General features: G+C 36.2%; 1 protein-coding gene across 1 annotated transcript; it reads right to left on the bottom strand.

The window, feature by feature from the left end:
- Positions 1-1,403: 1,403 nt before the first annotated feature.
- LOC142447164 (arylacetamide deacetylase-like) lies at positions 1,404-10,524 on the bottom strand. Its single transcript, XM_075548858.1, has 5 exons — positions 10,387-10,524; positions 7,122-7,344; positions 6,289-6,358; positions 3,214-3,385; positions 1,404-2,000 (listed from the first exon to the last, which is right to left on the bottom strand). The coding sequence occupies exons 1-5, from the start codon at positions 10,522-10,524 to the stop codon at positions 1,404-1,406; spliced, it is 1,200 nt and encodes a 399-aa protein (XP_075404973.1).
- Positions 10,525-18,525: the final 8,001 nt, after the last annotated feature.

The raw sequence follows: 18,525 nt of genomic DNA, 5'->3' as shown, positions 1-18,525 counted from the left end.
GTTGCTAACCACAAGATCAGTAGTTCAAATTTACCGGCTGCTCTACAGGACAACAATTAGATTGTCTGCTTCCCAAAGATTAACAATCTCAGAAAACCTATTGAGCAGTTCTACTCTATCCTGGAAGGATGCTAGGAGTTGCAATTGTCTCAATGGCATTGTTTTATGCAGGTCATACTCAATACCACTAGTTCTATTTTTCCTTTCTTTCTAAATTATCAGGATAATGTATGCACATATTAAATGCTTTTGTGTTTTTCTGTCATTAGCTATTTGTAAACCTGTAGCTCTTTGTCTTTTTCTAAGACATTTTGGCATAGTAGTCAAACATTGGGCTACTAATAGAAAGGCCAGCAGTTGGAAAACTTTACCTTCTCTCACAGGAGAAAAATTAGGCTTCTACTTCTGTAGAGAAGTCAAGTCTCAGAGACCCACAGAGGCCATTCTCCCCCATAAGGTTGCTGTAAGTCAAAAATGACTCAATGGCAGTGACTGAGATTTTAAAAGAAGACATTTTGGGCCTTCATTAAAACTCAGATTCTTTTATTTTTTTAAATCATTTTATTGGGGGCTTGTACAATGCTTCTCACAATCCATACATACATACATACATTGTGTCCAGCACATTTGTACATTTGTTGCCATCATCATTCTCAAAACATTTGCTTTCTATTTGAGGCCATGGTATCAGCTCCTCATTTTTCCTTCTCTCCCCACTCCGCACTCCCTCATGAACTTTTGATAATTCATAAATTATTATTTTCTAAAAACAGCAGCATCAACAGTGTCATTAAGTCATGATGACCTATCTGTGTCAAAGTAGAACTGTGCTCTATAGTTTTGTTGTTTGAAGACTAGAGAAGTGGACATAAACTGCAAACCTTTTGTTTCTTCAACAAGAATGTGAAGTGTTTACATCATTTGGATCCTCTGAATTCCCCTACATATGAAGTACCTAATTCTCAAACATGTCATGGTGACTTTCAACACTAAATGAAAAAGCTGGCAGTATGCTTATATCTGAGATTAGAATTGGTATTTTGAGACTAAGATTATGGTTTTTCAGATCATAAATACACATTGATGAACAACTTCACATTTTCTACTCAGGCAATATCTCCATACATTTATCATCCTATCATTACATGAAGTAGTTGATCCAGAAGAGTGGGTATATAAGAAAACAAAATCATAAGAGGATAAGATTTGAAATATGGGGAAAAGACTAATAAAAATAGCAGTTACATAATGTAGAAAAGTGAATGAAACCCCTCAAAGTACATATTATTATGTACATGGGGACCTTAGCAAACCATTTCCAAGAAAGATTCATTTCGAATAACCATATTTTCTTATGTTTTTATATTTAGTTTATTTTTAAAGTATCATTGACAAGTGATATACTAGAGATTGTAATTCAACCAACTAAGATATTGATTTATAATTCTGGAGCCCATTTTAAATTCTATAAAGGAAAACATTCCATGGAATCCTGCCTCAACATGATGATGCGTCACCTGAACTCCAACATTTCTAAGACGAGTGACGTACATGAGTCCATCATCTCTCAGGACATCATATTGACAGGTTAGGATATAAGTCAAAGGTAAGTTACGCAATTTGCTGTCATCAGCTAAAAGGGGGGATACCTTCACATCAAGGAGTGCTGGATATTTTTTTGTAAGCTCCGAACTACCATAAATTTTATTTTTGTAGACATATCCTTTTTTAAACTTCTCAGGGAGCAATGAACTCCAGTTAACAAACCTGAATAGATGACTTGATCCCACAGAGACATGCTGGTTTAAAAGCATGGCTTTTTCTAGTGATCTGTCTGTAGTAATATATTCACTCCAGAACCGAACCATGAGTGATTTTGATAGAATTGGAGCATGTGCATTTTCTTGATATGATGGTGTATTCATATCTAGAATCTGAAGGGCAGGATATATTAAAGACTGTATCTTGATTTTGATCTTGACATCTGGGTCATCTAAGAGCTGAAAAATATTTAAGATACATACAAAAACAATTTACATTTTAAAACAAAGAAGATAGTTTATATATAAATTAAGAGCCCTGGTGGCACACTTGGGTAAATTTTGGACTGCCATAAATTGGATTGTTTAAACATATCTTTTAAAAAATTATCAGGTAACAGAGAACTTTAGTTGGCACACTTGAAGCGATTCCTTGATTACACCAGAATAAGTCCATTGGAAAACAGGACTCTAATTGGTGTGCCTCCACATTGTATTTTTAATAGTCAAATGAAGGATTGTGAACATTTCTGGTTCCTTTGTAAAGATCACCAAAGTTACCAGGTATTTTTACATAAATTAGCTCAAGATTCTAAACATTTTCAAGTTGAAGGGTCCATATTGCCTTATAGAGAAAGAAATTGAGGCACTGAGCAATTAAATTACACTGCCAATACAGCATCTGGACGTTGCTTCTCACAAGTACCCAAGTGTCCCGACAGAAACCTTTAACATTAATTTAAACCCATAGTTTGTAATTAGCGAAATAAAGCATTAACATCTGTACCTGCAATTCATAGTACTATAGTTCATAGATAACTTCCTCTCCTTATTCTTACTCTCATGTGGAAAAATAGTTCATAGATTTCATATAATCAGTAGCAGTTTGTACCTATTCCTTAACACAAAACCTAATTTTATCTATAAACTAGAAACATGTTGTTCATCATTATTTTAGTAATGTCATTATTAGGTGATACGTAATATCTTTTTATATGTACATACAAAAGTCATTTGAAGACTTTATAACTATTATCTGATAGCTATCCTAGTAACAGAAATGTTGTGATAATTTTCTAACATTAGCATGATTATTCCGGTAATAAAGAATTGAAGAAATTTATGAATACTCTCTTGATTACTGAATCCATCTGCACCTCTTTAGTCTGGTAAAGATATTGTCAGGCCTCAGAAGTATAGTCCATTGTTTAACTTACTAGTATAAGACTTGACAGACACATGACACATATATAATTTTAAAGAAAGTAATGGAATTGTCCTTTCAATAAGGTAGAAAAAGAACCATAGCAGGAAAACAGATTGATGTTTTGGCATTTTAGGTGTTTTTCTCAATATTCTCTTTAATATTTTCAAAATATCATTTCCTTTTATATTTTAATCTATTCAATAAATATATTTGCAAATAGAGTACTTAAAATGATGTGCGTTATACCTGTTGTACTGCGGCTGCTGCTAAATTCCCTCCTGCGCTATCTCCTGAAACAGCAATTCTTTCAGGATTCACGCCATATTGTTCAAGAACTTCTTTTCTTAAGAACCAACGTAAAGCACTGTAAACATCTTCAAACTGAATTGGGAAATGGTACTTAGGTGCTAATCCGTAGCTGTGGAGAGAAAAAAATGTGTTGTTGTTAAATGTCATCTATTTTAACTTTTTATTAAAGCATTCTAGATGGTTTGTCATGAGTAGAATTAACTCATAAGCAACTTAAAAAGAAATCTATACATACCAGATGTGAACATATCATAATCACACAATTTCATTCATATTACAATTGAACACATGCATATAGTCTACACCCAGATAATAAAACACAGAGACAACCACATAATGCCTTCTTTCCCAAACCCAGGACTATCCACTAATGCTGAACGTTAATTTTTCCTAACTTTCACCCATTAAGAAAAGAGAATCACATGGCCTATACTTTTTTGTTCGATTTTGTTTGTTCAACATTATATCTTTGAGACTGATAGACATATACAGTAGTTAGCTGTATTCCTGTATAATATTAAATTGTGTAAATACACTGTAATTCCTTTATCAGTTAAAAACTGGTGGGCATGTGGATCATTTTCAGTCAGGTTTTCACATTGTGAATATTCTAGTACATATTGTGATAAACATGTATTTCTATGAATATAGACTGTGAACACAATTTCTAGCAACATTAAAATGTGTTTGGCTTTAGATAACTATTTTTAAAGATTTTAACAAAATCAACTTATCAACATATTTTTCAATGAACAATATATAGAAATTCCTTTTGCTGTCTATTATCACCAACACTTGCTATTTTTTTCATTTTAAAATTAATAATGAGTATAAATGATGTTTCTTAGTGGTTTTAACTACATTCTCCTGATGTACTTGAATTTCAGATGTTTATTAGTCATTTGAGTATCCTTTTTGTAAAAACTGTCTTTTCAAATATTTTTCTATACTTATATTAACTAGCAGTCATTTATTTCTATATTTTCTATAACAGTGGAGATGATAAACAAATGATAGGCAGAGGTTGATAAATAGGCATAGATTTATATATTATGCACTTACATCTTATATTTATAGTTTATGTAACTCCTTTATTGAGAAATATTTGAATACCATACAATTCTCCTATATAAAATTACTTTTCAGTGGTTTTTAATGTAACAAGAGAACTGTCTCAACAATCAACTTTAGAAAATTTTGTATCACAAAGAAGCCCTGTAATTAGTAATAAGTACTTCCTATTTAGTCCTAGTCTGCACCCTTACCCCACCCCTAATCTCCTTTCTGTCTCTGTAGATTTTTCTATTATCAATATCTCACAAATTGGAATCATATAATATGTGCTAATTTGTGGTTGAGTTTTCTCACTTAACATAGTGATTTCAGGTTTATCCATCCTGCAGTATTTCTTTTTAATATCCAATAATAAATAATATTCTATTGCATAAGCATACTATTTTGAATGTATTTTTGTGGTTTTTTCCTCTCCTTGAAGTTTACAAAAAGTATACGTATTGGCATTCATGTACAAAATGTTACGTGGATGTGTTTTCATCTTTCATGAATATGCAAATCACTGTGGGAACCCCTGTGGTCATGAGGTGGGCTGCTCACCAGAAGGTCAGAAATTTGCGCTCCCCAGCCAGCTCCGCGAGAAAGATGGTGCTTTCAGTCTTGGGAACGCACAGAGGCTGTTCTGCCCTGGGCTTCAGACGCACTCACTGGCATTGAAGTGATGGCAGTGAGTGTGGTTCTTTAGGTTTCATGTAATAATCATTTTAACTTTGGGGGGAACTGCTTTAAAAGATGATTGCATCAGTTTACTTTGCTCATCATCCGGATAGAAGGTTCTAATTTCTCCTTAATTGCTATTGTATTTTTTAAAAATCAGAGCCATTTTAGAGTGTGAAGAGGTATCTAATGGTGATCTCATTTGCATTTTCCAGGTCATTAATGATGTTGAGCTGTGCATGTGTGTGCTCACGGCTTGTGAGTGTGTGCACTTACAGGCCTTCTTAATGCCAATGTAAGCAAAATTACCATTTTTGTAATTAGAGCTACATAATTTCGACTTCATAAGATACTTAAAATATGTTCAAAGACAAAGCATGTACTTACATAAAAAGGTAAATGTATATTTTTTCTTTTCTAAAACACACACATTAATTGTTAGTCATTTCAATGATGCAAACACATGTCTCTACATTTTTAATGTCAAATAACCCCTTTTTTAAAAAGTGGGAATGCATACTACAGGAAAATTTGGGTTTCTAATTATGTCAACATTTTTATTCTATCTAATTACTGTGTTTATTAGTGATCTCTTACATTTAAATTTTGAGCACAGCTATTTGACTAAATAATAATGATCTAACTTAACAAGTGATTATGATTATCACATTGCGTAATTTGTTCTGCATTATATGAAGTTTACACTGAAATAAGTGCATGGTTTACCTAGCAACCCAGTCCTATTTTTCACCTTTCTCTAAGAGTTATTTTCTAATACTGTTATTGATGCAAAATCAATATGACACTAATTTATTGGCTTTATGTATTTAATCTGATTATAAATGTTACTCATCAAGTATCAGACTGCTTAGCTACGTTTATATTGTATAATATCCAAAATTATGCACAGGTAAGAATTTTTTGTTATGTATATTTCTAGATTATCTTTTGACTCCAATCAGTCAGTTTTAAAGATAAGGAAAATTAAAGGTTGAGAAGAACTTTAGAATTGCAATTATGCCCAAGAGTATGATACTTTCAATTACTAAGAAACTATAGTTCCTTCTCTCAATTTATTGCCTGTATAAAGCATAGGCCACAGACACAGTTTTCCTGTTTGCATTTTCTCTGACTCTCTAATCAGGTTGGGTCTAGCCAACACTTTCTAACACGTTGCCTCATAGAAATAGTTTATATTTGAGATAATTATTCACCAAAATGAAGCTGAAGTCATTGAATCTTGGTGTGTAAGGTCTAAAAACAGACTAACAAAGATCTTACTCGGTTGATATCAAAACAGCGTCAAGTCGGTCTGCTGTCCATCTTGACACCATGTCATAATGATATAAAGCTGAAATAAAAGAAAGAAAAGCAAGCGACAAGAAGCAATAATTGAAGAGAAGGATGTTTTCATCACTGAAATCCTACTACACTTTTTACTTTCTTACGTGTCTCCAAGTACTAGTAGTCTTACTAAGGTGTCACCCCACGTGGTAATTCACTTTTGATACTACTCCCACCCTGCCCATTTGAGGTAAAGTAAAACCTTACCAAAGGAACAAATTAAAGGAGAGTCACTGTGAAGTATTAGCAGGATAGCGTTTTACTTAGCCTCCTTAAGCCTGGGACTGTTCTCCCCTGAACTCTCCCCTAAGGAGCACCATTCAGCCTAACAATCACGCACTCAGTCACCAAGTCAATTCTGACTGGTGACAAGCCTGTGGACAGAGTTGGATTTCCTCTGGGTGTGTCTGATGCTGTCATTCTTTTAGATAAATCTATGAAGTGAACAATAGTATCCTAGAGGAATGTACTTCTTGGTACAAGCCAAGGAAGGAAAAGGGCAACATTTTCTCAAATCCAAGCACTACTGACAGGCAAGGATAGGACGAAGGAATGGAATTGGGAAACGCCAGGAGGAAGTGGGAGGAGCACTTAGTACACTGAAGAACTGAAACCAATGCCACGACACAAAATGTGTATAAATTGTTGAATGGAAAACTAATTTTCTATGTAAACTTTTACCCAAACTACAAGAAAAGGAAGATTTACAATATCCTATAAAATCTTACAAGCTATCTCAGTGACTGAGAATTTTCAAAGTGTCCATTTACCAGCACTTTCCAAACACCAGCCACCACCATGAATGTAAAAAACAGCCCTTCTTAGTTCTTTTGACTTTCTCGTTGGCACAAACACACGGACAGGAATGTCGTTGAATGTTGTGTCCGTCACAGTTACATTTTCATCTGAAACTGGTGGGACTTCATGAATGCTCATGGCAATCATCATGGAATCCATGAAATGTTTGATTCCCAGCAGCTCAAGAAATGTAGCCTACAAATGAAATTCAAAATTTATGTTTAAAAAGGAGTCCAAAATACAAGCATATGTTGTAATCATTAGGTGCTTTAATTTATTCTGACTCATGGTGACCTGTGTACAACTGAGCAAATGGAACACTGTCCCGTCTTGTCCTTCTTCACTATTGTTGCTGTACAAGCATTTCAACCCATTGTTGCAGCTACTTTGCCTATCCGACCCGTTGTTTTATTTTTTTATTTTTCATTGATTCCCTACATTGCCAAGCATAAAGTACTTCTCCAGGAATTGGTTCCTTTTAATAACATATCCTGAAGATGGATGATTTCTTTGCTTTTCAGAAAGTTCCTGAAATTTTCACTATTATTTGCCAAAACCATACACAAAGGCATTAATTCTTCAGTCGTCCTTATCCATCATTCGACTTTCATATGCATACAATGTGGGGTAAAATATTTTGGCTTGGGACAGGTGCACTTTTGTCCTCGAAAAATCTAATACATATTAACTTCACAAATAGAATGAACTAATGTCTCACATATGAATCTTCTTTGGTCATTTTAGGGACCAAAAGAAGAATCAGAATAGCAAATGTTCTAGCAAGTTTTCTAACGTAGAATGAATGTTCATTTAATCTCTATGTGCCAGGTTCTCCTCTAAGCATTGAGGTTACACATATGAACAAAAAAGCAATGCTTTGTTGCTTCCAAGTGTCGCAGACTTCATTGGGAAAGCCAAGTATGTTAACAGTTACAAAATAAAGATATAATATACAGCTTTGAACACGGTATTTGAGGAGCACTCAGCAGGTACTTTTATAGGTATGTGGGATTAGCAAATAGATATGTTCAAGCAATAAAGTGAAATTTCATTCGTCTTGGAAATAACTCCTGTTCTTAAGATGGCTAAGTAAATAATAAAAGAGAAATCTTTCTTTGTGGAAACAGTGGTTAACTTGAGAAGTCCCTTGTTGATACAAGCAGATATGATTCAATGCACAAGAAGCAGAGGTGGGAGTGAATTAGTAGAAGAAAAAAAATCCTGTCCTGCTTGCATGCCTACATACTGATATTTCACCCAACAAATCAGTGTTTCAAGAAATTATGTTTATTAATCTCAATACTTTTAGGGTCTCACCCACATAAGATCTATGCAGTATTATCACATTCACTTCAGGAGAAGGAAAATAATCTGATGAAGTTTAATAAGTGGCTTATATTACCTGCTTAATAATGTTTACCAAGAACATAAAACTTCCAAGTTTATTCTTAAAGTTCATAGTTCAATAAATGTGAATACTCAAAAATGACAGCCATTTAAGGAAAGCAAAATAAGCTCATCAGAAAAAAGAAGATAAATCAAGGGTTTTGACCATAACTGACATCTCTGTAATTCAGGAATAAGAAAAACATTCAAATATATATTTAAAAGCTATATTCTTTGAGAACTTTGAAAACATATCACAATTATAAATCATGGGTAAAGTGCAATAAAATGCTAGCAGAGAATAAGAAATACCACACAATTAGAAATATTACTTCTTAAATACATTTAAATGTAATTAATAATGTGATCCAATGGAAAAAATAGTAACAACTCTCAAATTATAAATTAAAAAAAATCATGTAAGGCCAAAACACTGTTCCCCCCTTTAAAATTTACATAGCACATGTATATTGAAACTCAACCATTGCCACAGAGTACTGCGTGGTACTACCTTGAAAGTTTCCCAACTAAATTACATTTGCCTCATTGGCTCTAAAGTCTCATATGACTCGGTGAACTTTGCAAATATGGTAGCTGGGCATTTTTCACTTGTTGCTTTCTCTACCTGGAAAACGGCAAGCTCCTTTTCAATCTTTGACTGCTTATGCAGACGTTTCCTCTTCAGAGGGCTTCCTCTGACCATAAACACAGCAGGCCCAGCCGCTCCATCTGCCCACACTTCTCTTTTCATCCTTTTGTCTGCGAGGTCTTTCTCACATTCTGAAATAATGCTGGATTTTACATTGTTTTATCATGATTGTGAAAGCCCAGACTTGCTACTTTGGTACAGAGTTAAAGTCTTATAAATCCACTGGGCACTTCTGCCCGATTCTGCAGGGTAGATTGGAGTTGGCACTGATTTGGTGGGAGTGGATTTGGAGATTTATTTTATTTTATTTTTTTAATCACCAGTAAGTAAATTCCAATAGGGTCTGAGTCCTTGGTTGCCTTATATGTTTTGGAAAATTTGAATTATTGACTAAATAAGAAATAAATGACCTATCTGTGAATTGCACAACTGAAATTAATTAAATTTTACTACGAAATAAGAGAAAAACAGAATAGGCAATGTAATCAAAGAAAAAATATGAAAACAGTCCCAAGGATCCTGAGGGAGCCAATCCTTTGTTTATAATCTTGACTAGATCTGCTCCAGCAGGCAGCCCACTGGCCATGACATCTATGTCCGGACACTTTGAACATATCACCCCTTTTACGGCATATGCTGGACACATGCCAACTATTCCACCCCTTCTTCTTGTTAGGTGTGGACTAGTTGAGTTCCGATCCATAGCGACCCCATGTACACAGAAGGAAACACTGCCCTGCCTGCCCATTCCCCACAACTGTTGTTGTGTTTGAGCTCATTTTGTTGCAGCTACCTTGCCACTCCTTCTGATTGAGAATCCTCATATAATAAACATCTTAAGCCTATACTCTTAATATAAAACTATATGTAAAAGTCTGTAACCTATACAGTGCTTCACAGCCTGATGATCTTTACTTAGACAGGAGTTTCAAACAATTGCCACTTTCATGACATAAATATTGCCAGGAAAAAATTATATTCAAATGCATCTTTGCCTGTCCTTGTCATTTAAAACGTAATTCTACTGTACATAATTGGGAAAATGTGAGAAAACAATAGACACAAGACAAAGGGTCCTTTACATATTTTTAAAAGGTAACTAATAAATTGCCTCAAATCACCATGAAACAAAATCCTGGGAACTTTAGTTCTTGCTCTCAAGTAAAGTATAAACATACAAATCGACAAAATGTGAAGCTTACCAAATGTACAAAGGTTTTCATTTGTGTGTTCATCCACATCATTTTCCATGGCTCCTCAAAATTCTCTGGGAGAGGTATATAAGCATAATATGCTACCAGCACCCCCACAATCAGAACGTAGAAGGATTTTTTCCCCATGCTGCACCTTTTCTGCGCAGGCTCCTCTGGAGCACAGGAAGTGAACTTGATATGCTAGAACAGTGTACTTTGATTTTCCGTGCGCTTTAGCTCCACCTACAAAAGTTTAGTTTTTGTTTGAATCCAGAGTTGCTCTTTTCTTTCCGGGATTAGTATAGTCAAGTTAAAATTTCATTAGCTGTAGAGAAATAACCACACTGAATGAACAGCTCTAGTTTCATGAGTAACAAGAAACTTTGACAACTTCTGTCAAATACTGCACATTAGAAACTAGTTATTGAAGTAACTAGAAAGAACTAGCAATAACTGGGGAAGAAAATATTTTTGAAAATGGCAAGAGATATGCAAGGCAAATAATTCTTCTAATTCGTGTTGCAAAGAGGAAGAGATGGACATAAATTTTACATATTGACAGTATAAGTTACCAATAATCATGGCTTCTGCCCTCATATAATTTATAATGTCGTGTAGACTAGGAAACATTAAAGCAATGGAGTCTGTTGTTTTAAATAGAGCCGTTAAAATACTATTGATAATAATGTTAGAAATAATAGTAAAATTTCTTAATCATTTACTCTATGATCCTGGTACTTTACTAACTGATTAATATATATAATCTAAATCAAAGTCATCATTTTATGTGGTGAATATTATTATTTTCCATAAGTGAGTTTGGGGAGGTTAAACATCTTTTAAAAAGCCATAGAGTTTTACATATTGGAATAAAAAAATTCAGAATTTTAAGAGCATACATAGAAAAGCATTTTCTTACTTTCTTTTTTTTTAACTTTTATTTATTTTTTTTATTTTAACAATTTATTGGGGCTCATACAATTCTTTTCACAGTTCATACATATACATACATCAATTGTACAAAGCACACCTGCACAGTCTTTGCCCCAATCATTTTTTTCTCTTTTCTTCTTTTACATTTTATTAGGGACTCATACAACTCTTACCACAATCCATACATATACATACATCAATTTTATAAAGCACATCCATACATTCCCTGCCCCAATCATTCTCAAGGCATTTGTTCTTTAAGAACATTTTTGCATTACAATGTTTTCCCAAACATTTTGATTGGCTTACAATTCCCGTATCATAAAACTCAACAGTTCAGTCAGATAAAGAAGTATCATGCGCTCATCATCGCTGTTTTAGAACATTTTATTCTCGTGCTCATTGTTATTAGCTCCTCTTTTCCTTCTGACCTCCCTTAAACAAACGTTTTATTTCTCTCTCTCTCCACATATATACATATATATTTGTGTGTTGATATAGATATATAGACAAATATCCATGTAGACATATGGATGTACAGATTAAAAATATATATATATGTATATATATATATGTACACACACACACATGTATATCAATTCTGGAGGTGTACTGGTTACCTGTTGAGATTTGATCTGCATTGCTGGCAGTTTGAAACCTACAACAGATCCACAGAGAAGGACTGAGTTTTTAGACCTATGAAGAGTTAGTCTCAGACCCCACGAGGGTTCGCTCTGAGTCAGCATTAACACAATAGCAGTGAGAGTTTTTCCTGTCACTTTGTACTACTGTGGTGACTTGTATATTACTGTGATGTTAGAAGCTCTGTCATTGTTATTTCAAATGCCAGCAAGGGGAACACGTTTCAGCAGAACTTCCAGACTAAAAACAGACAACAAGGAAGGACTAGGCAATCAACTTCAAAAGGTAGACACTGAAAACCTGTGCATAACTTGGAAGCACTGTCAGATACTGAAGGCCTGATGAAAATAATCAAAACATTATCAGAGATAATGCCTGAGGACTGGCAGCTCAGGTGGAAAAGCATTCAAAATGTAACTGATAAAAAGCTCCTTTCACAAAGTAAATTAGGCTATGGCTACATGGATGCAATCAAGCCTGTGAGAGTGGAGAAAATGGATGACAGTTCTCAGGGGACATGGGAGAGGGAGAGTCAGGAGAAAAGAAGTGGGTGTTAACAAGCCCAGGGACAAGGGAAAAACAAGTGACCAAATATCAATGGTTAGGTGAGTATAAGAGATTTGGTAGGGCCTGATCAAAGGAAATGTAAGGAAGGAAATCCTTAAATGTAAATGAAGACTGAACATGAGAGTGGGACAAGAAGAAAGTAAAAGGAAATAGAGGAAAGAACCAGGAGGTAAAGGGCATTTACACAGATTTAAATACAGGCATGTACATATGTAAATATATTTATATATGACAATGGGGAAACAGATCTATGTACAGATATTTATAAGTTTAGTATTAAGGAAGCAGATTGACATTGGGCTTCTACTCAAGTACTCCCTCAGCACAAGAACATTTTTTCTAAAAACATGGCACACTGAGATACTCACCTTCTCAACACGATCACTGAAGAAAAAGTGGGTGCATAAGCAAATGTGGTGAAGAAAGCTGATGATGCCTATCAAAAATATAGCTTCTGGGGTCTTAAAGGCTTGAAGATAAATAGGCGGCCATCTAGCTGAGAAACAACAAAGCCCATATGGAAGAAGTGCACCAGCCTAAATGGACCTGACCTGTAATGGGTTCAGGTATCAGGCATCAAAGATCCAGAGCAATAAATCATAATGTGAATGAGGAGGGACATGCAATGTGGAGGCCCAAAGCCAATCTATAAGCAATTAGACATGCCCTTACAGAAGGATTGTGGGGAGAAGGCAAGCCAGCCAGGGTGCAGTATAGCATTGATGAAACATACAGCTTTCCTCTAATTCTTAAATGCATCCTCCACCCCTACACTATCGTGACCCTAATTCTACCTTACAATTCTTGATAGACCAGAGCATGTACATGGGTAGAGATAAGAGCTGGAAACACAGGGAATACAGCACAGATAAGCTCCTCAGAACCAATATTGAGAGTAGTCATACCAGGAGGGTAAGGGGAAGCTGGGGGAGGGTGGGAGGGAAAGGGGAACCAATCATAATTACCTACCTATAACTCCCTCCCAGGGGTGTAGACAATAGACAAGGGGTAAAGGAAGACATCAGCCAGTGTAAGACATGAAAAAATAAAAATAATTTGTAAATTTTCAAGGATTCATGAGGGAGGGAAGGAGGGAGGGAAGGAGGAAGGGTGTGAGGGGGAGGGAGGAGAAAAAAATGAGGTGCTGATACTAAGGCCCCAAGTAGATATAAAATGCTTTGAAAAATATGATAGCAACATACTTACAAATGTGCTTGACAAAATGGATGCATGTATGGATTGTGATAAGTGTTTTATGAAACCCCAATAAAATGATTTTAAATAAAAAAGAAATTTCTCTGCACAGATGAGACACATTTATTTTATGCCTGAGCTTTTGAACAGATACATGTTTATCTGATTAATGTTTTTTCCTATAAATAAAACTAGATTAATGAACATATATGTAAGATTTATGTTGAGAGAAGATATTTGCATATCCATTTTATTACAAAGTTATTCAGAAAAATAAAAAGTGGATCATCTAAATGCCTGTCAGCAAAAGGTTGAATAAGCATAGAGGCACATATACCCAATAGAATGCTATTAAATACACATACATACAAAAGAAAATTATTAAAGAATAAAATTGCAACACCTTGTACTATGTATGAAACTTGAGGACATTATGCTGGATAAAAAAAATCAATCACAAAAAAAAATTGCACTTGACTACTGTTATATGAAGTCAAGAAATTTTTTGTCACAGAAGTGGAAGTGAAAGGGGCTATAAATTACTAACTAGTTTATCTATATAGAGAAACTTGGATAAAAGGTATGCAATCTATAAAAGAAAGGTCAGTAAAAAAATATGAAGGCAACGCAAGGCACTGGAAAAAGTATATGAGTTAAAGGCAGGGGAAGTAAGTGATGCTATTCACAATCCTGCAAGAACAGTAATCAACAAGTAGATGCACAGGTAGATAGGAAAACTGAATAGATGTGGAAAGGAGAATAGAACTAGAGCCATAACTGCATATGTGACTGACAGAAGATATTATTGTATATGTAAACGTTGAATGAAAACCTGGCTTACGCTTTAAAATTTTACTAAGTTTCAAAGAATAGAAAATTAGTTCTCCATTAGAAATAAGAAACAATTGTGACAAAATAAAATATCTGTGCTCTCCTGCAAGTTACCTAACCACTGAGTTTCAGTGATTAAAAATGTTCACTTTTGTTTGTGAGGAATATTAAGACAATTATATAATATAATGAGTGTTAACTATAATTACTTTTCCAACATACTTTATCAATAGGCACCACACTATCAAAGTATTACTAACAGGTAAAAACACCTCTGGGGCTTCTTTTTGTCCTCTAGGGACCAAACAGGGAAGAGTTCATTCCAAGGAAACAGAGTCAGCATATTACTTTCTTTCTTTTCTTCTTTGATGCCAGTGCTTTTTAAAAAAAAAACAATATGCATACCAGACTCCACTTAGTACAGAAATAAAACAAAATTAATTTGGGAAAAGTACAGTTATATAGAAATGAAGTAAAAATCATATAGTGTTAATATGACCTCTCTTTTATTAATAAGCACGCTTTTCTAACGCCATACTATAAAACGGCCTCACATTGATCAGCATGTCTGGAGCCCAAATTTTGTTCTCAGTTTTCATTTCCCAGGGAAGAAAATTGGGATTACTTAAAAAACATAACTTCTCAGTGGGCAAGGCCGCCCAGGCGGCTGTGCACAGGAGAAGAGGCCGGCCAGAAAGCTCTCGGCAGGGCAGTGCTCTGCGCAGTGGCTCTCAGTGGACAGCCAGAGTCTCGCGTGCTGATTGCTGCGTGGGCGAGCCTGAGGGAGCCGTGTGCAGTGTCATGCGTGGTGTCGTGTGCAGACCCATGCGTGGTGCCGCGTGCAGAACCTTGTGTGGCGCAGGCAAGGACCCTGAAAAGAAACAGCCTCTCCCTTGAGAACCGCTTTCACCCGGCCTCCGTCCAAGCCGCCACTGCAGCAGACACACTCAGACACCTAAGGAAACCTAATTGCAGCCATGAGCATCAAGGAATGCTTCAAGTGTGGCCGATCTAGCCCCTGGGCCCGGGAATGCCCTACTGGAGGAGGCCGGGGTCGCAGAATGAGAAGCAGTGGCAGAGGTTTCCAGTTTGTTTCCTCGTCTCTTCCAGACATCTGTTCTCATTGTGGTGCGTCTGGTCATCTGGCCAAGGATTGCGATCTTCAGGAGGATGAAGCCTGCTGTAACACTGTGGCAGAGGAGGCCACATTGCCAGACTAGGAGGAGAGAGAGAGAGAGAGAGAGAGAGAGAGAGAGAGAGAGAGAGAGAGAGAGAGAGAGAGAGAGAGAGAGAGAGAGAGAGAGAGAGAGAGAGAGAGAGAGAGAGAGCAAACCAGGCCATCTGGCTTGTGAGTATGACCACGTTGATGAGCAGAAGTGCTATATTGTGGAGAATTTGGACACATTCAAAAGACCTGCACCAAAGGGAAGTGTTACAGGTGTGGTGAAACTGCTCATGTAGACATCAACTTAAGCAGGAGAAGCGAAGTCAACTGCTAGCGCTGTGGTGAATCAAAGCACCTTGCAGGGGAATGCACAATTGCGGCTACAGCTGAATTATTTTCCTTTGTCGTCCCACATTTTTCTGATTGATGGTTGTGTTCTTTTCTCTGAATCATCACAGAGTTGATGCTGAGTAATCATACACATGGTGATGGCAAAGGTTTAGAACACATTCTTTTTCCTTAAAGACTTAAATCTAAAGCCCAGAGTAAACATCAGTACTCAGAGTTAGCATAATTTGGAACATGTTCCGGAATTGGAAAGAAATGCATTTTCACAGAAATGCAAGATGTTATTTTTGTATACTATATCACGCAGGCAATTGTGTTTCATTTACTGTAATCACTTTTTGAAAGTCAAATGGAAAAAGCAACTAAAGTCCTAGAAAAGAGAAATGTCCATTTAAACTATCCAATAAAGCTGGGGGAGGAAGGGGTTAAAAACTAACTGCTTGGTGGGGAGGGAGGGGAAAAATGAGCTGATATCAAGGGCTCAAGTACAAAGCACATGTTTTGAGAATGATGATGGCAACAAATGTACAAATGCGCTCGACACAATGGATGGATGCCTGGAAAAATCTATAAATTAAAAAAAAAATGACTCCTAAAAAAGTACTGCAAGAATTAGAGACAATTAATTGTGCAAAAATTCAGAGAAACTCTCAAAAGGCAATGGATGCCTGTCAAAAGGACGGGCAGATAGATAGATAGATAGATAGATAGATAGATAGATAGATAGATAGATAGATAGATAGATGGAATTATAGTAAGACTAATGAGGGGGTACTAACCCCCGACCCCTAAATGGAAATTAGCTCCACTCGGCAATACTTTCCTAGCACGCACTTTTTACTGCTAGGTGGGTATCAAGCAACTCGCTGTGAGTTAGTGCACTCAGTGGCGTTGCCTGGGAAGGTTCTCAATGGTCACAGTGAAATTTTTTGAGACAGCAGTTTTGCTTCAACCTTGTTTTTTATGATGGGTAATTTAAGAGATCAATGTGTGGCTGGAAAATTTGTTTCCCACTCTGGAAAAATGCTGCAGAAAGTGTTGTGATATTGAACACAGCTTAGAAGGAAAAACAACTCAATGGAAAAAGCTCAAGTGTATGAGTGGTTTTCTCATTTCAAAAAGGTGAAATGTTGATTTATGAAGGACTTCGCTCCAGACACCCATCAACTTCCGGAAGAGGCAAACATATTCACTATTTGGAGTGCATTTGGAGTTTGTTCCACCAGGTCACAATGTTAATCAAGCTTTCTAGTTAGAGGTTCTTAAAAGATTGCGTAACTGCTGTGACCAAAAAAAAGGCCTGGTTTGCAGTAAATGAGGAACTGGTTTTGCCACCACGACAATACACCTGCTCACACAGCCAGTTCCATGCACCAGTTTGTGGCAAAAAACAATATGCTTCTCTTATCCCATGCACTTTACTCTCTTGACCTTCTTTTTGTTTCCATGAATGCAGAGGGACATGAAAGGACATTGATTTCACAACATAGAAGAGGTGAACAAAAAACAAGAGGGAGGTCCTGTCAGACATCCAAAGAGAAGAATTTCAAAACTGTTTTCAAGAATGGAATTGCAGATTTGACAAACGTATTAAGTATCATGGAGAGTACTTTGGAGGTGGTAAGGTTGTTTTGTAAAAAAAAAAAAATACATGCAGCATATACTCGAGTATAAGCCGAGTTTTTCAGCACATTTTAAATGACGTTTTTGTGGTAAAAATTAGGTGTATCGGCTGATATTCGGGTCAGCTTATACTCGAATACAGGCAATAGCTTGGAAAACAATTCCATTTTGTGGGGGCACCCGCTGGTATATCATGATAATTTCTGTAATGCTGAATACCCCCAGGCCTCTCACACCCTACTTATCACTAATTCTGGATCACTTATTGTTCCTTTGTCCCTGGGTTTGGCAACAACACCTCCTTTCCTCCACGTCCCCCTCTCCAATGTCCCCCAGAACCATCAGTTGAATTGTATTCTCCTCCAGACTGTTCACCCAGCCTATCTTATCTAGATAGACCTGCAGAGAAATAATATGCACAAAAAACAAGGCATAGCAAGACAAAGCAACAAAAGAGAACATGACGACAACATAAAGAAAACCAATGACCTATAAGTAAATAAGTAAATTTAAAAAAATAAAACGGAAAAAGAAAAACCCCTAAAAAGATCAGGTCTGTCTTTTTAACTCTAGGAGTGTCCTACAGTTGCGTCTGATGGGGTGCCATGCTCTGGACCCAAAGTCTATCCTTTGCACTACCTCAGGGGATCTCTGCTCTGTTTCCCCAGGTACTCTGCCCCATGTTTTTAGTAGTTGGCTACTCCCTCCTTTGTAGTTGGCTACCATATGTACCCCTGGTTTTGGTCCGGCGCCTGCCATATTACCTGGACTTCACCCTTGGAATGTTTATATGCAGTAGCTTTTTCCCTATGCCCCTTTTGCATTTTTCTTTTTTTATAAACTTA

This window comes from Tenrec ecaudatus, chromosome 4 (assembly GCF_050624435.1).
Source record: "Tenrec ecaudatus isolate mTenEca1 chromosome 4, mTenEca1.hap1, whole genome shotgun sequence".
Taxonomy (NCBI): Eukaryota; Metazoa; Chordata; class Mammalia; order Afrosoricida; family Tenrecidae; genus Tenrec; species Tenrec ecaudatus.
Note: the sequence above shows the minus strand (reverse complement) of the source record. Positions and strands in the feature narration are given on the sequence as shown.

What these genes read in the sequence shown, in the direction of transcription:
- LOC142447164 (XM_075548858.1), bottom strand. Translation starts at nt 10,524, where the DNA reads ATGGGGAAAAAATCCTTCTACGTTCTGATTGTGGGGGTGCTGGTAGCA. An exon ending in TGAAAACCTTTGTACATTTG is followed by an intron (nt 7,345 to 10,386) that starts GTAAGCTTCACA and finishes TTTCATTTGTAG; the next exon opens with GCTACATTTCTTGAGCTGCT. An exon ending in GCTGTTTTGATATCAACCGA is followed by an intron (nt 3,386 to 6,288) that starts GTAAGATCTTTG and finishes TTCTCTCCACAG; the next exon opens with CTACGGATTAGCACCTAAGT.